This window comes from Astatotilapia calliptera, chromosome 14 (assembly GCF_964374335.1).
Source record: "Astatotilapia calliptera chromosome 14, fAstCal68.1, whole genome shotgun sequence".
NCBI classification, from domain to species: Eukaryota; Metazoa; Chordata; class Actinopteri; order Cichliformes; family Cichlidae; genus Astatotilapia; species Astatotilapia calliptera.
Genome location: NC_137435.1, coordinates 28218047 through 28234536, shown reverse-complemented (window position 1 = coordinate 28234536; position 16490 = coordinate 28218047). Strand labels below are relative to the sequence as shown.

General features: G+C 43.5%; 1 protein-coding gene across 2 annotated transcripts; it reads left to right on the top strand.

Moving 5' to 3' along the window:
* The first annotated feature begins 881 nt into the window (after positions 1-881).
* On the top strand, positions 882-15356 carry baz1b (bromodomain adjacent to zinc finger domain, 1B). 2 transcript variants are annotated; one of them, XM_080288353.1, is made up of 21 exons: positions 882-1697; positions 2872-2988; positions 4007-4151; positions 4321-4510; positions 4655-4776; positions 4939-5136; positions 5230-5418; positions 5548-6838; positions 7047-7202; positions 7295-7433; positions 8482-8645; positions 8883-8997; positions 9102-9200; positions 9350-9527; positions 10365-10550; positions 10740-10887; positions 11462-11609; positions 12125-12240; positions 12908-13047; positions 13134-13240; positions 14436-15356. In XM_080288353.1, exons 1-21 carry the CDS (start codon positions 1579-1581, stop codon positions 15133-15135), a joined length of 4767 nt encoding a protein of 1588 aa, XP_080144479.1. In that variant the 5' UTR covers positions 882-1578; the 3' UTR covers positions 15136-15356. The 2 variants fall into 2 exon arrangements, with proteins under 2 accessions (XP_080144479.1, XP_026047942.2); XM_026192157.2 differs by having other exon boundaries at positions 5518-6838.
* Positions 15357-16490: the final 1134 nt, after the last annotated feature.

Sequence of the window (16490 nt, the reverse complement as noted above, 5' to 3'; positions counted from 1 at the left end):
ATATATATATATATATATATATATATATATATATATATATATATATATATATATATATATATATTATTTGCCCATGTTTATAACTGAACACATTTGTTTATAACTGAACACATTTTGTAAATCATAATAAATGCGACTGTTCATTTTAACTCACTGAAGTATGGTTTGGAGATGGTGGCTCTAACAAAATACATTTTAACAAAAGGTGGCAGAGCAGAAGATGCTCAGATTGTCGCTGGGGGTGAACAGCGTGGACAGGCTGAGCATTTAGAAAGTTAGAAAGTCAAAACTGAGACAGTTTGGAAATGCAGAGAAGACAGTAAATAAACTGAATAATGTATGTTTAACATGGAGCAGCCAGGCAGGAGGAAAAGAGGAAGAGCACAGAGTAAGTTTTGTGTAATTAAGGAGGGCATACAGAGGGGCTGGCTTCACAGAGCAGTATGCTAGAAATCGGGGGAGATGGTTAACTGTGGCGACCCCTAAAGGAAGCAGCTGAAGACGAAGAAGATCCTGCTAAGTTAGGATTTATACACCATGAGGATTCCCAGTAGTGGGTAACCTATTGTTTAATCAGCATATTCAAAATGGAGTCCAGACAATGGTTTTAAAAATTAATTCGATAACTGAACAAGACAGCTCCTCGTTAGATATCGACAAAACCCATGTTCAGTCTATTGAAATATGATTTAAGAGTGCTGATTTGAACGGTTTATATAATTTTTATTGTCATCAGCTGACCCTCTTGCCTCATGTATATTATATGAGGGCGTGGTTTATCGGAAAAGACTGAGAATAGACAGGACAATTCAACCACTGAGAAACCTGCAGGCAAATTTGACGATGGCGCTTCAGCGAGACAGCCAGTGAAAGCGAAGAGGGGGCGGGACATGCGCGCGACGCTGCTTGCTACCGGGGAAACAGAGTTCTGAGGGTATGAGGCACAGTGCCGGTGGACTGAAAACTCCCGCCATTTCGACAGGGAATTAACCTCCTCTTAGCTGATTCAGGTTACTTTCTCGCAACGCTTGCTCACGCTGTTACCTGATGCCAAGGAGCTTCAGAGCATGCAGCGAGTACAGTTTGAAAGGGAGCAGGCCTAATTTGCGAACACTTGCTCGGGACTGTACAGCCGCCAGACCTGCTGTTGACTGACGGTTGCCGTGAGTTTCATTTTGGTGCGGTTCGCATCCTTTCACGTTCACCCGAAGGTGCTGAACTTTAACAACGGAGTCCGGGGACACGTTTGCCAGCGTGTTTTCTACCTAAGGTGCAGCGTAAAAAATAGCCTGACACCACTTCCAGAAGAGCAAAGGATGGTGCGATGAGTCCGGCGGCGAGAAGCGGCGCACTGTTATTGTTTTGCAACGAGATAACCCAGCCTGCTAGCTAGAAAGCTAGCTGCTACACGCTGAGAGCCGGGCCTGCCGGCGGTAACGTGAGACGTGCTATCTGTCGGCTCTGACATTTTTAATACTGGGATACATGCAAAGGACATACCATTGTGTACTATTGCGCTAGTCTGTTGCTAGAATATCTGTTTTTACTTTCGGCACTTGTGCCATCTCTGGATTTGAAATGGCACCGCTTTTGGGCCGGAAACCGTACCCGCTGGCTAAGCCGCTAGCCGAGCCACCAGGCCCGGGAGAGGAGGTCTACATCATCGAGCACACCAAGGAGGCCTTCAGGAACAAAGAGTATCCTTTAACATGATGCTGGTTATCAGTCTCGACTTATCGAGCCAGTCGATAGACTGGATAGCGGGCTTTGTCTTGGTTAGCTGAACTGATGTGCTCATAGTCACGAGTAGAACGCTATAAAGCTGGCTAAAGCAAGGAATTTGACCTGACATTTCTCCCCGTTAAGTGTTTCCCCGCATGTACACAGTTTACTCTGGGTTGACAGGCTGGCTAGCTAACACTCCGCTGTTTCTGGTAATTAAATAATTTTACCTATTAGTTAGCTTTTTACCTAACCGAGCTAAATATATGACTGTAAATAGCACGTCATTGTAGAGAAGGGCGAAAAGGAGTCTTTCACTTTCATGTTTTACGGTTCTGCTGGCAATGCTAACAGGGTGAGCTAGCCAGTTGCTAACGTTAGGTATCCCATTATGTCACAATAGCCCAGACTGACGCCGCTCCCCGGCTGGTAATGTGTTAGCTGGTAATGCTAGCACAGAAGAGTCTCAGAGTCCGTTTCGCTTTAACTTACTTTCGTATTTTGGGCAGACTGAAAGGTGTTCAGTGACTTATGACAGCATTTTGTTGTTAGCTTGGTTTCTTCTGGTGTCACAATTGGAGAACTTTACCACGTTGTTAAAACGTTCACATGAACGCTTTAAGCTCTTAAAGGTCCACGACTGTCAGCAAGGTTATGAAACCTGCTGTGGCACACGTAGCTAGTGTTAAGTGTCCATAATATGCTGATATGGACAATCGATTATGATATTTGACTTTATGCGGGTGTCTAAACTCTGTTATCCATTTTTATTGTCTTAATAAAGCTTTGTGAACCACTACGCTGTCAAACAGTCCCATCTATGGGAATTTGACTTGGTATGTTGTTAGAGTACCCATGGAAATGTAGTATACTCCATTACACAGCATCCAACTGATCTTTCTGACTTTCTCTGAAATCATTATTCATTCCCGTCCCTAACCCTCTCCTTGTCTTGTTAGGACAGGACTATTCACAGAAGATTTGTTTTGAAATGTGTTTATGCTGGGTCTCTTTACCTCTCATTATGCTCAGTGATGTTAAATGTCATGATGGAATTTTATTGACTTGCATCTTGCTTGTTGTGCGTAAACAAAACCCTAAATAGGAAAACATTTGGATGATGTAACTTCCTTGACCGAATGTACACAGAGAGTACGAGGCCCGCCTACAGAGATATAATGAACGCATTTGGACATGCAAGAGCACTGGAAGCAGCCAGCTCACTCACAAAGAGGCATGGGAGGAGGAACAAGAAGTCACCGAACTGTTAGTATTACATCCACAGTGTTGCACGTGCACATTCATTATTCCATGTTAACTTGTGAAAGCTCTGTTGGTCTACTATGCTGATTTCAGACCAAACAGAGTATGCACTTTTAATAAAGGCTGTTGAGTGAGTGAAAATGCATAGATTCAATTCTTTAGGTCCTGCCCTTCGTATTCAGATGTCCAGTAAAACCTGGTTTGCATAAAAATTGTAAAAACCACACCTACTTATGTGGAAGGACTGTGCAAGAAATACACAGTAGTCACCTAACAGAAGTTCATGGTATCAACAAAGAAGGGAACCATACAACCCCAGTGAAGGTCACAAGGCTTACTGCTTTGCTATGATTGGATAAATCTTGTGCTCCTCCTCTCAGTCTATTTAGAGGGCGAGTGACTCAGTCATCCTTGAATCTGCAAGGGCCTGAGTTCCTTTATCTTGAACCTATGGAAAATAATAAAATGGTTCAACTCATCTCTTTCGGTCCACTTGACTTGAAATATGTATTGACATATGGGATCACTATGTCCTTTTAGCAAGAGAGAGAACAAAAAAATAAATAGGGCCCAAAGAGATGTCGCAGCAGAGACTGGGAAGAGCAGTGCTCAGCAGCCCAGAGCTGAAGTAAGTCGGGATCATGAGCTGTACAGTATTTACACTCTAATTATTTCAGCCAAGAGAAACTACTCCCCCTACTGGCAACCCTCGGCAAACGATCCATCCATCTATTTTCTTCTGCTTATTACAGTTCAGGGTCATGGTGTGTCTATCACAGGTTGATTTCTGCACTGCAGATCTAAGCAAAGTAAAACAAATCATGTGATGATGAACTCTGTGTTAGCATCACAACCCCTGTGAACAGAGAACGATGGAGCTGCAAGACAGTGTCACACTTGTTACCTTTTTATAAACTAACCATTGATCACTTTGTGTGTGTGTGTGTGTGTGTGTGTGTGTGTGTGTGTGTGTGTGTGTGTGTGTGTGTGCGTGTGTGCGTGCATGTGTGTGCGTGTGCAGGCTTCAAGAGGAGTATCCAAAGTGGTTTGAGAAACCAGTCCTTGAGATGGTTCACCACAACACAGTGTCTTTAGACAAACTGGTTGAGATGGCTTGGGTGGAAATCCTCACCAAATATGCTGTGGGTGAAGAGTGCGACTTCCTGGTCAGTTTGACAGCTTACTCTTATTACATTTCTAAACTTGTCTGTAATGTCAATCTTATGATATTGTCAGTATTTTTTATTTTTGTAACCTGATAATTTACTGCATTAAAAGTTATAGTGTGTGTGTAAAATTTCTCATATAATGTCAAATCTTACATCTTGGCTTCAGGTGGGCAAGGAGAAAAGTTTGCGAGTGACAGTGGTAAAGATCCACCCCTTGGAAAACACAGAGGGTGAGTCTGGGGAAAAGAAACTTGAAGGTGCTTGTGACTCTCCATCCAGCGACAAGGAGAACGCAAGCCAGGAAAACCAGAGGAAGGAGCCTCCTCCCCGAGAGGAGAACAGGAGGGAGAGTCTGAGTGAGTGCCAATCAGTTTTAGGAGGCGAAATCTTGCATCGTGGATAAAATTAAGAACATGTTGTAAATGCTGCTTGGATAAGCAGGTTAAAATTGTTTATTTATACAGTATTTGTTCAATATATGATATTTGGCTTCCTGTTAGGTGACAGAGCACGACGTTCTCCGAGGAAACTACCCACTGCCATGAAAGAAGAGAGGAAGAAATGGGCAATGCCTAAATTCCTTCCTCATAAGTATGATGTAAAGCTCATCAACGAGGACAAGGTTTGTTTTGTTTTTTTTTACATCATCACCCAAGAAATGGTGTGTGGAGTGTGTTCTATTTTTAGAGTATAAAAGGTTATACTTAAGGTTCATATACTTGTGAACAATAGACTTGGTGATTTTAAGAAAAACTGGACTCTAAATTTCCAACATGTGTCATAGGTGATCTGTGACGTCCCAGCGGACAGTCTTTATAGAACAGAGCGTCCTCCAACCAAGGAGATCATGCGCTACTTCATCAGACACTATGCTCTAAGGCTGGGCATGGGAGAAAGTGCTCCCTGGGTGGTTGAAGATGAACTGGTGAAAAAATTTAACCTGCCCAGCAAATTCAACGACTTTCTTCTCGATCCACACAAGGTAAGTTTAGTTATTTCATTTTGCTGTTCATTATTTAAATCAGTTTTTTAAGTGTTGCATGTTCTTGACTCACCTTCCTGTGTACATCTCAAGTTCTTGGCAGAGAATCCCTCCACGAAGCGCAAGAGCTTGTCATCTCCAGAGGGTAAGCCTAACAAGAAGCTCAAGACTGCTGACACTCCAGGAGAAGATTCGGGCAATGAGAAGGAAGAAAAGACTAAGAAAAAGAAGAAAGATGCTTTAGGCATGCCCCTTAGTCCCACCATCTGGGGCCACATGCAGGTTAGTCAGCTTGTGTGTACATGGTGAAATGTCATTTCATTTATGAGGTATCCCTCAAACGTCACTGTTATGTTTAATGGTTCCTTGGTTGTATTTCAGAAAATAAAAATGAATGGTTCTCCACTCAAGGTAAAGAACTCAGGAACCCCTAAGAAAGGAGAAGGTAAAAGCTCCGCTCCCTCCACTCCGAAATCTGGCAAAAAGTCAGGGGACAAAAAAGAAGGAAAGAAAACTGGAAAGAGTGGTGAGAAGAAACTCAATGTTCTCAAAGCATCCAAAAAGGACGGTAAAGCTGGTGCTAAGGGGCCAAAGATGAAGCAGATGACTCTACTGCATCTGGCTAAGAGCGGTGCTGCAGGAAGCCCAAAGAAGAGAGCTCGTAGTTCTGGCATTGGTACACCGAAACTTGGGAAGCCACTACACCCTATGGCTCTCCACCTCCTTCGTTACTACAAGGAGAACAAGGGTAAAGAGGATAAGAAGAACTCCCTTTCATCCCTTATCTCCAAAGCTGCCAAGACCTTGTCCCCAGATGATCGTAGTCGCCTGCCAGAGGAACTCAAGGAGCTAGTGCAGAAACGCTGGGAGCTTCTGGAGCAGAAGAAGCGATGGGCAGCCATGAGTGAAGAGGAAAAGAAGGAAGAGATGAAGAAGAGGCGTGAGGAACTCAAAGAGAAGTTAAGAGAAAAGGCCAAGGAGAGACGAGAGAAGGAGATGCTGGTCCGCCGTGAACAGTCGCGCCGATACGAAGATCAGGAGATCGAAGGTGGCAAGCCTCTGCCTGCATTCAAGCTTGTGGACATGCCTGAGGGGTTGCCCAACACATTGTTTGGGAATGTGGCCATGGTTGTGGACTTCCTTCACTGTTACTCAGGGCTGCTGATGCCAAATGACCAGTATCCCATCACAGCAGCGGCTCTGATGGAAGCGCTAGCTGGGGAACGGTCTGGCTTCCTTTATCTAAACCGTGTGCTGGTGGTGCTGCTCCAAACATTACTGCAGGATGAGCTGGCTGAGGGCTACAGTGAGCTCGACATGCCCTTATCTGAGATTCCTCTGACTATGCACTCAGCTTCCGAGCTGGCACGGTTGTGCCTGCGACCATGTGACGCTCACGGTGAGGAGAGCGGCCAGGGCTCAGAAGACTCTGGGGCCATGGGTGGATATGACGATGTGGTGACCAGCGAGTTCCTGGATAAACTCGAGACAACCGAGGTGTTTGAGCTGAGCCCCGAGGAGAAAGTCACCCTGTTAGTGGCGCTGTGCCACCGGATCCTGATGACGTACTCTGTGGAAGACCATGTTGATGCAATGCAGCAGCGGTCAGCTGAGCTGTGGAAGGAGCGTTTGGCAATGCTGAAAGAGGCCAATGACCGCAAGAGGGCTGAGAAGAAGAGGCAGAAGGAGATGGAGAACAAAGGTAGGAGGGATCATCAGTTTTACCAGTCTCAATATATTGCTGTGAATCAAATGTGTACTTTACACACAGTTTCTAAACTGTGCATCTACATTTTACCCTAAGAATTGTCAGAGAAAGTAGATGCCTTTCAAGTCTAGTGTGTATTTGAAGTCTCGCACAACACGTGTCTGTTTGTATTAACATATTTGTGTTTTGCATGCGGTTAAAGGTGAGAAGAAAAAAGAAGGGTCTTCTAAAAAGGAGGTCAAGAAGGAAGTAAAGGTTGAGCCAGAACCAGAGGACATGATCAGCTCAGTGAAGAGCCGGCGACTAATGGCCATGCAGGCTAAGAAGGAGAAGGAGGAGATGGACAGACAGAACAAAGGTACAGTTTTTAAGCAAGATTGATACTAATTATAACTTTGATTCATTACATAGTATGCTTTATTTATTTTTGGTTACTATTATTCCTTTTAGAACGCATGGAGAAGGAGGCTGAAGAGGAGCGGATGCGTAAACAGAGGGCGGCTGCAGAGAGGGCTTTTCAGGATGGAATAACCAAAGCGAGACAAGTGATGCGCAGGACTCCTCTAGGTACCGACAGAAATCACAACAGGTTGGTACTTAACACGAGGAATTAACTCAGTGTGCCAAAACATCATGTCTGCTCACAGATGAAATCGTCTGCACCAGATATACCAGTCATTAATTTAATTGAAACTGTTTACAGGTAAAGTGCTGTGTCCTAAATGTCATGCAGCTGTTTGCCCTAGATGGCGCTGCAAGCCTGACATCATTGAAGACAAATCAAATAATCTAAGCCTGATCTTTTTTTATTTAAAGCATATTATTGTTAGTTATTTTGAAGGTGAAAGAATGAGTTGCAGATACAAACAATGGAAATGAGACTTCTTTGAAGGACAGATGGGCTCTGCCTTAGTGATAGAGTGAGGAGCCATTTGGGAGCGACTCAGAGTAGAACTATATCTCTGCCACATTGAACTGAGCCAGCAGAGGTGGTTGCTTCCTTGGTGTGGTATTCTGGGCGTGTCCTGCCAGGACAAAGACCCTGGTAGACTGAGGACATGCTGTAGAGATTGCATCTCTTGTTTGTCCCCGGAACGCCTCGGTATTCTCGGTTTATGCCCAGTTAAGCTGAGGGAGGTGGCTGGGGACAGAAGTCTGGAAAAAATTGATGGATGACTGATTGTTTTATGATTTTATTTTTTTATTTAAATTTTTATAGCGCGGGTTGTATTTGTAAATGAATGTGCTGTACACTATGAATGATTCAAAATGTGCCACACTATTCAGTCGCAATTGATTCATTTTTCAGAGGTTAAGTTGGCAAAGTACTAATAATTATTTTTTTCAAATGCCTTTTTAGGGAGCTTCTGACATTGTTCATTAAACTGGTCTCAAATGTGACTTTATCTGATTGCTTCTCAGTGTTAGAATAGTGCATTAGTCAGGTTAGGGAATAAGAATTTAGTCCCCAGGAACATCCCTAGTCAGGGATGTATTGTAAATGTCATAAATTAATGGGTATCACAAAATTTCTGGACATTTTACCTGTTTCTTAGTCTTTCAAAATTAAAAGACTAACAACATATTTACCAGAAGCACTTTGGTAAATTGTAACCATACGTGATGTTTTTGTGTAGATTCTGGCTTTTCTCTGATGTGGTTCCTGGTCTGTACATCGAGAAAGGCTGGGTGCACGAAAGCATAGACTACAGCTTCACCCCTCCACCAGAGGAAAAACCAGCTGAGCCTGAGGTAGAAGAGGAGGAGGACGGTGAGGCAGCCCCTGCTCCTGATTCACAAGGTAAGCAAAAATACATTCTCTTGAAAAATGTTTGTTTTTCTTTAGATCTAATAATGCAAATATTTTTATTAACTGATATAGAATTATTATTTTTTTCTTCCAGTTGTTTCTGTCTGGTTTTGTTTGCTCTGTGTGCAGGCTTGTTTGCACATAATTGGTAGTTAATGTGTGTTTTTGAGAAACAAATTTCCACACATGGCTTTATCTCGAGACACTAAATTATTATTTATGTTGCAGGAACTGAAAAAGATGATGGCAGTGTAGACGGTGCTGTTAGTGAAGGAGCCCAGCAGGGAGCAGCACCAGATGTTTGTATAGAAACTACTGTTCCCAAACAGGGACAGAACCTTTGGTAGGTGTCTATGTCTGTCCTTATTTTCCTTTTTCACTTTCATTTGATGCATTTTATCCTTTTTGTTTAATTGATCTTCTCCTCATTTTCACTTCTGATTTCAGGTTCATATGTGACAGTTCAGCTGAGCTGGAGGAACTGGTGGAGAGTCTTCATTCTCAGGGGGTCAGAGAGAGCGAACTAAAGTCAAATATACAAAGCAGGTGAATGCAGTATTATAAGAGATTGTTTTAACCCATATAAAACTGCAAAGTTCAGGTTTTTTTTTTTGTTTGTTTTTTCGTCTGTAGTTCATGTCTATGATTTTTATGGTGGCAGTGGTGATAATGTAAAATACCTCTCACTGTGTCAGGTATCAGGAAATACTCCACTCCATCCATTTGACCCGGAAAGCCAGGCTCGGCCTCAGGACCTGTGACGGCTATGCAGAGCTACTCAAATATCTGCGTAGCGACATCCAGGAAGTAGCCTCACGCCTGCAGAAGGGCGGCCTCGGGTACCTGGACGATAACGTGGACATTGAGGACAAGGTGAATAGTCAGACAGTTTGAAAATGAGACTCTTCCCAGTCTTTAGTGAAAATCTGTGTTTAAATTCTACTAAAAGGGCACAGCATGTAGTCAGAGTGTTTGTTCAGGCTATCAGGCAATGGGCATGGGACATAGTGGTTGATTAGACAGATAACTAGTGCAAGAAAACAGATGTTTTGAAATCATGTTCAGTGTGGAAGGCATATATGGTAGAACCAAGTACACAGTTAGGCTCTGAAATGTTTAGTGTAAGTATTAAAAGCCACGGTGTAAACAAATGTGGGGTCAGAACAGCCCACTGATTGGCTTTCCAGGGTGTAAGAAATGCTTGGTCATTTTTAATTGCTCAAATTTTTCAGTAAAATTCACTGCCAAACCTGGTGTGGCGATGCCAGTGTGGGCCTACAGCACAAAAGTGTAAATGTCCTTCTAAAAACACAAATTATTTCAATCATAAAGATGTAAAATACTGTTTTTAGTTTAGTTACCAAAACTCTGCATGTGAAGACTTTGGGACTCACTGCAGGTTGGAAACCTGATATTGTTGAAATTGTGCTTATTTTTCTTAAAACGCATCAGGCTGTCCTTAACCTTTTTTCTAAACAGATTACTTGTAATATAGAGGAGCTGATTTAACAAGAAATATTACTTTCTGTATGCTTTGTAAATTTTAAGGGAGTATGATCTCCATGAAACATTTGTACTTAGATGTTTAACTGGTCTAGAGAGATGCTCTTTCCTCATGAAGCACCCATCGGGGAAGTTTTGTGACTTTACTGGGCATACCGTCTGTGTTTTGAATTGAAATTCTCTGTCTGCTTCATCCTCTTGTCACAGTTGAAAGACATGGAGAGCCTGAAAGACTTCGGCGAGTGTATCATCACCATTCAGGCCTGTGTAATCAAAAAGTTCCTGCAGGGGTTCATGGCTCCTAAGCAGAAGAAGAAGAAGAAGCAAGCAGGAGAGGAAAGCAGCAAGGCTGAAGAGGTGGATGAGGAGAAGCGGTTGGCAGAAGAGGCCAGGGTAAGAGGAAAGAGATGAACTGTTAGCACTCTGATGCTAAAGCAGTATGGAGCCAAATCAGGGTCAAGTTTTATTCATTTGAAACTGAAATTCTGATTTTTGCTATTTAAAACAAATAATAAAGTAAAAAATGTTGAAAACCCCCCCAAAACCAATTAATTTATTTTCAATGTTTACTTCTCCTCACAGGTAGCAACAGCAGTGGAGAAGTGGAAGACTGCTATTCGAGAGGCCCAGACATTTTCCCGCATGCACGTGCTGCTGGGAATGTTGGACGCTTGCATAAAGTGGGACATGTCTGCTGAGAACGCTCGCTGCAAAGTCTGTCGCAGGAAAGGTTAGAAATGTTTTCCACGGTTGCTCTGTGTGGGAGAACGCACATCACCAGTTATTTGCAGCTGATGGGAGCATTATTGATTACGCACAGTTCAAATTCCAGAGAGGACAACAAAAACTGCACTATTATCTAGTTTCACTCTGAATTTGCCAGATTATTATGGTGTTAATTTGCATGTAAACTTCATAAAGGTTAAAGTGAAGCATGTTGCACTTGCCAAATGATATTCTGCCCTCCTGTCTAGTGCTCTGGGAGAACCCATCTGTGCTGAAGTTGGAGGAGTGTAGATCCAGGCAGGGCAGCAACTGCAGGGTCAAAGCACATCAGAGTAGTAGTGTCAGGCAGATCTACATACGGAGCCAACCACTCCGCAGGCCGACAGGTGAACCTGTAGTGATAAGACGACAGTAGAAAACATGTGAGAGATTTGCTGAGCTGTTGATACACTGAAGGTCAGGAAAAGCAAAAGGAGTTGAGGTGGAAATATGTGGGGCTGCTAAAAAGACCCAGAATAAAACTTAAGGCTTTAAAATTAAAAAGAAAAGGCCTTATGGTTGATGCTGATCTCTTCCAGGTGATGATGAGAAACTTATACTCTGTGATGAGTGCAACAAGGCCTTCCACTTGTTCTGCCTGCGACCGGCTCTCTACCGGGTTCCCAATGGAGAGTGGCTGTGCCCAGCCTGCCAGCCGACTGTGGCCAGACGTGGCTCCCGCGTAAGGTAACTGTCCTCCACTCTTTAAATAAGCTGATCCCTAAAGAGTTCAAAACAAAAGGAGACTAAAATATAACTGAAAGTGCCCATCTTGCACAGACCCTACCACTACCACATTCATGGAGGAAAAAGATAACCAAAATATAAATAAAGGCTAAAGGAATTCCTGGTTTCAGCTGACATACACCTTAAATATACATCAAAGTATTCAGACAGTTAGTGACTACAGAAAGCATCTCTCCTGTGCCCCAGTCCCTAATGCTAACCTGTCTGTACAGTTGCTGAGAAACAGCTGGTTAGGACATAGTCTAACAAACACATTGTTTATTTTATTAGTTTTCTATCATGTGATCAGTAATCGCACACCCCACTGATGGTGTGGTAGCTGGATATAGTGAAAGGGGAGACCCTCTTCAGGGTGCTCCACAAACAGAGCAGCGGATCAACCAGTGTAACTAAAGCCCAGATGTGTCTGCCCTATACTTCATCAGCTGTCTTTAAAGGCGAGCTCTCCATTGCAGGAACTATAAGCAAGACTCTGATGAAGAAGACGATGAGGAGGAGTCTGAAGAGGAGGACTCTGAGGAAGAGGATGAGGACGAAGAAGAGAATGACTACAAAGCCATGGGACACAGCTGTGAGTATTTTACAGAGAAAATTAGGTTAAAAAAAAAAATTGTAACTCTTTGACCAAGTTTAAGTTCACTCCTACAGTTAAGGAGGTGGTGAGGAATACAACAGTTTGAGTTACCATTAGCATTTTTTCCATACCTTTTTTAAAATCATTGTTGTGAAGACATTAATGGTCCAGAAAGGATAATTTTAAAGGCTTTAAGACCTGAGTTTGTTTTGGAAATGGAGGATCTTTGGTGCTGAAGGTTGAGAATGAAAGGAATGCTGATGGGGAATTTCAGCCATTGTCCTCTTTGTCTCATTGTCTGTGTGTGATGCTGCACAGCTCAGGTCTGGACCTGGCTTTGAAGCTTTGTCACCGTGGCTTCACTCAGAGTATGTGGCAGGATGATCCCTTCTGTCAGTTCAGGCCTGCCTGTCAAGGATAATGATTTAGAAGTTTTAACAGAGAGGTGTCGGTGCACCTAAGAGCCAGTTATCTTTCTCAATTCAAGCGTGAGGCTCAGACAGGCGAACGTTCAAATCATGGTGGCCTGGGAATGTTTCGAGCCATCTCTTAAAATGCCAAGAATTGAACAGTTGGATGTGGATTGATTTCATGAGAGAAACTGCAGCATTATACATGTTAATTTGTACTTCTGCTTCTTCTCCGTGTCTTTCCTCCTCCACAGTGAGACCAAGAAAGAAAAATAAGCAGTCTTCATCACGGCAGAAAAGCTCAAAAAGTAAATCAAAGAAGTCGGCCTCTTCTAGTAATCAGAGCGGCAAGCAGAGAACAGGCCCCAACAGTCCTGCAGACATCGACGAACTGGTACAAAGTTTACAGAGAGCTTAGAACAGACCAGCTTTGTATCGTTTGTCCTAAAATTATAGCTTTTGTGTGTGCCGTCTCTGCAGGTGCGACAGAGCTCCCAGACAGGAGTGAGCAGACAGGTGCTGGAGCTGGAGAGGTGTGAGGAAATCCTCAAGAAGCTGATGAAATATCGCTACAGCTGGCCTTTCAGGTGAGGGAAGAAGAAATGTGACACAAGTACATGTGAAACAGGAGCCACTTTGACTCCTGAACAACCTTTTCAACTATTAGCCAAACTACAGATATTATAGGGACAGAAGTGTTGGGCCACACCTCTTACTCTTTGAATGTAGCTGTTTTGAGCCTGGTGGCCACAGGTGTGTAAAATCAGGCACCTAGCCTGATGCTGTTTGCCTCTACAGACATTTAAGAGTGGGTTGTTCTAAAGAGCTCACTGAATGTAAGTGTGGTATTATGATAGGATGTCACCACTGCATCAAGGTGGTTTGTGAAGTTTCTTGACTCCTTGTACTTGCAGCTGTTACTGGTGTCATCTTGAGTGTTTAGGAGAAACTCAGTTGCAGACCACTGAGTCAGTTTCTGCAGAGTTCAAACCTGCTCTGGCATTAACATCAGCACAAACGTTGTGTGCTGGGAGCTTCGTGGCATGGTTTCCATGGCACCTAGGTGCACTGCTCAATGTGCAGGTGGACCAGTACTTTTGTATTTATGCTTCCATCAGCGTGGAAAGCATTTGTCTATGGAAACTACTTGTGCATTCAAAAACCTGTGTGCCACAGAAATATTACAAGCTTATCAGACTGAGTCACATTTTGTAAATGGTTTTCTCTCGGCAGAAACAGTGTGAAAACTGCAAAGCCCAGAGCCTCTTGGGCACTATTTCCTTCTAGATCGAGCGCTGACCTCTGCAAGTTATTTTACACAGAGCAATGGTGTGGGTTGTATGGCTGGTTATTAGCTGCTAATCCTGGCAGCAGTAGAGATTTGTGAGAGAGAAAGGTGCGGGGCTGAACTGCTCCTCTGAGAGTTTATGATCGTGATAATAACTACTGTACTAAACATGCTGGATGGTCTTCAGGGAGCTGCTCAGACATGTTGAAGAGACAAGGTAGCTGGTGGTCACATTCACCACTCTGACTCATGTGACTCCCTTTTTCAGAAGGGATCACCACAATGGGTAGGTCTGCATGTTTGATGCTGGATCTCCCTCATGACGCAACCCCAAAGGGATTTGTGTCTCTGCCTCCAATAAATGTCTAACAGGATTTAAACGTTTATATTTAATATGCCTTATGTATGTTTCTCGACTTTTATAAAACATGCGACACATTATGGTCCCAGGTCTCCAGTCTAACACTCATCATATGCTTTAAATCCTCTTTCAGGGAGCCTGTTTCCTCTGAAGAGGCAGAGGACTACCTAGATATCATCTCTCAGCCCATGGATTATCAGACAATGCTGGGCAAGTTCAGCCAGGGCTCGTACCGCCACGCCCAGGATTTCCTGGAAGATGTAAAGCTGGTCTTCTCCAATGCCGAGGAGTACAACCAGCAGGGCAGCACCGTGCTCTCCTGTATGGTCAAGACGGAGCAGACGTTCACCGAGCTGCTCCAGAAGCTGCTGCCTGGTCTCAGCTACATCCGGCGGCGTTCCCGCAAGCGTGTCTACCAAGCTCCTGCAACATCGGAGGAGGAGGAGGAGGAGGAAGAAGATGAGGAAGAGGAAGAAGAGCCCAAGAAGAAGATGACAAATGGAAAATCTCATGCGAGGAAAACAACCAGAAATGATCGAAGACAGAAGGATGACGACAGCGAGAGTGAGGAGGAGGAAGAGGATGATGAGGTGGATGGAGATGAGGAGGAGGATGATGATGATGATGATTATGATGATGACGATGGCAGGAGGAGAAGTAAGAGAACCTCTGCCACCTCGGGCAGGAAGGATTACAGAGAGCAGGATAGCGACGGCGAGCGGGAAACACGAAGAACTCGTAAGCGCAGGGGCCGGGGCGACAACGAGGCAGCGAGCAGCGACGAGGACCGGTCAAACCAGCAGCGACATTCCAAGAGACAGAAACGCTCGTGAAATCCAGGGTGCTGTTTGTTTTCTGTCATCTCTCTTTGCTTTAAAAATTTCTGTCCCGCTCCTCAGAACGATGACCACGAGCGCCTCATCTCCTCCTCACACAGCCAGCGGGACCTAATCCTCAGAAGGACTTTTTTTTGTGTTAATAAGTCTATGCTCATATTTTGGAAAAACAAGAGAAGAAAACTGATATATATTTGTAACATGTTTAATATTGGTGATGTTTTGTTTGTTTGTTTTTTTCCAAACCAAGAAAAATGAGACATTTGAGATAATCAAGAGGTCCTCATAGCTCTTAAGACTCTTTGATTTAAAGTCGACAACCTCACACACAAGTGTAATTTGACTTAAATGTTGTGAACTGCTTTGTGTCCTCTCCAAACGTGAGTACAGTGTAATCAGAGGGACTTGTCTTCGCACTTAGTTGAGACATGGCTTTACTGGTGTGCTTCAGGAATGAGTCCAGCTAGCTCTCTGCCCCCCCAAGCATCTGTGACGAGTCGCTGACTGTAACAGATCGTGTTGGTGTGTCTACAAACAATCTAGGAGTTTGCTGATAGCCGTCACTTGTAAATTGCTCTTTCTGTGAAGCATCTTGCTTACAATCTTTGGTTAATTCCATGTTCATAGATAAACACCATAGGATTTTACTAGATTTAGCATATGCATACATAAATATATATATATTTTCCCTCCTAGTCCAGGTTTAAATCTTTCATTCAAAGCTGGGCTGAGACTGCAAATCAATCAGACACAAGATTCTCAGCTTCCTCAATCTTGTTAGTGACAGCACTGAGTCAATTTTCAGGCTTCACAGAGCCCCGGGACATTTTTAGAAACCACAAACTGTTTAGAAGTTGGATGTAGCTACCATGATGGTGACCACTGGTTTGCGAAATCCTTATTAAGAAGCCTTGAGATCTCGCGGTGAAGCCACACGTTCGGCTAATTTATCAATCACAAGAAAGAAAACGCGAAATGTGTGATGTGAAGCCATTAGAAGGAAAGGAGCTTGTGTCTGAAAGGGGCTTTGTAGTCCAATCACTTCACTGGTTTAAAACAAACAAAAAAAAGCTTCATCCCAGCTTTTGGTGCCAAGATGTTATCAGGGACGGACTCTGAGTCTCCCCCTCTTTGTCGGCTTGTAGAGCTGTTCAACCTTTCCCCCCTCTGTAGTGCCCTGCCACTTTAAAGGTACCTCAAATGATCCGTCAGTTTGCACTCCTCCTGTGTAAAGTACACTTAATATGCCAGCAGCTGCAGGACCATACTATATTTGAAATTATGTGCATAAACATTTGTAAACAGTGTTTAAAAGCAGCAGATGTGATGTTTGTTAAGACAAATGGGCATTT

What these genes read in the sequence shown, in the direction of transcription:
- baz1b (XM_026192157.2), top strand. Translation starts at nt 1,579, where the DNA reads ATGGCACCGCTTTTGGGCCGGAAACCGTACCCGCTGGCTAAGCCGCTA. An exon ending in ACCGACAGAAATCACAACAG is followed by an intron (nt 7,434 to 8,481) that starts GTTGGTACTTAA and finishes GTTTTTGTGTAG; the next exon opens with ATTCTGGCTTTTCTCTGATG. An exon ending in GGTTGGCAGAAGAGGCCAGG is followed by an intron (nt 10,551 to 10,739) that starts GTAAGAGGAAAG and finishes TTCTCCTCACAG; the next exon opens with GTAGCAACAGCAGTGGAGAA.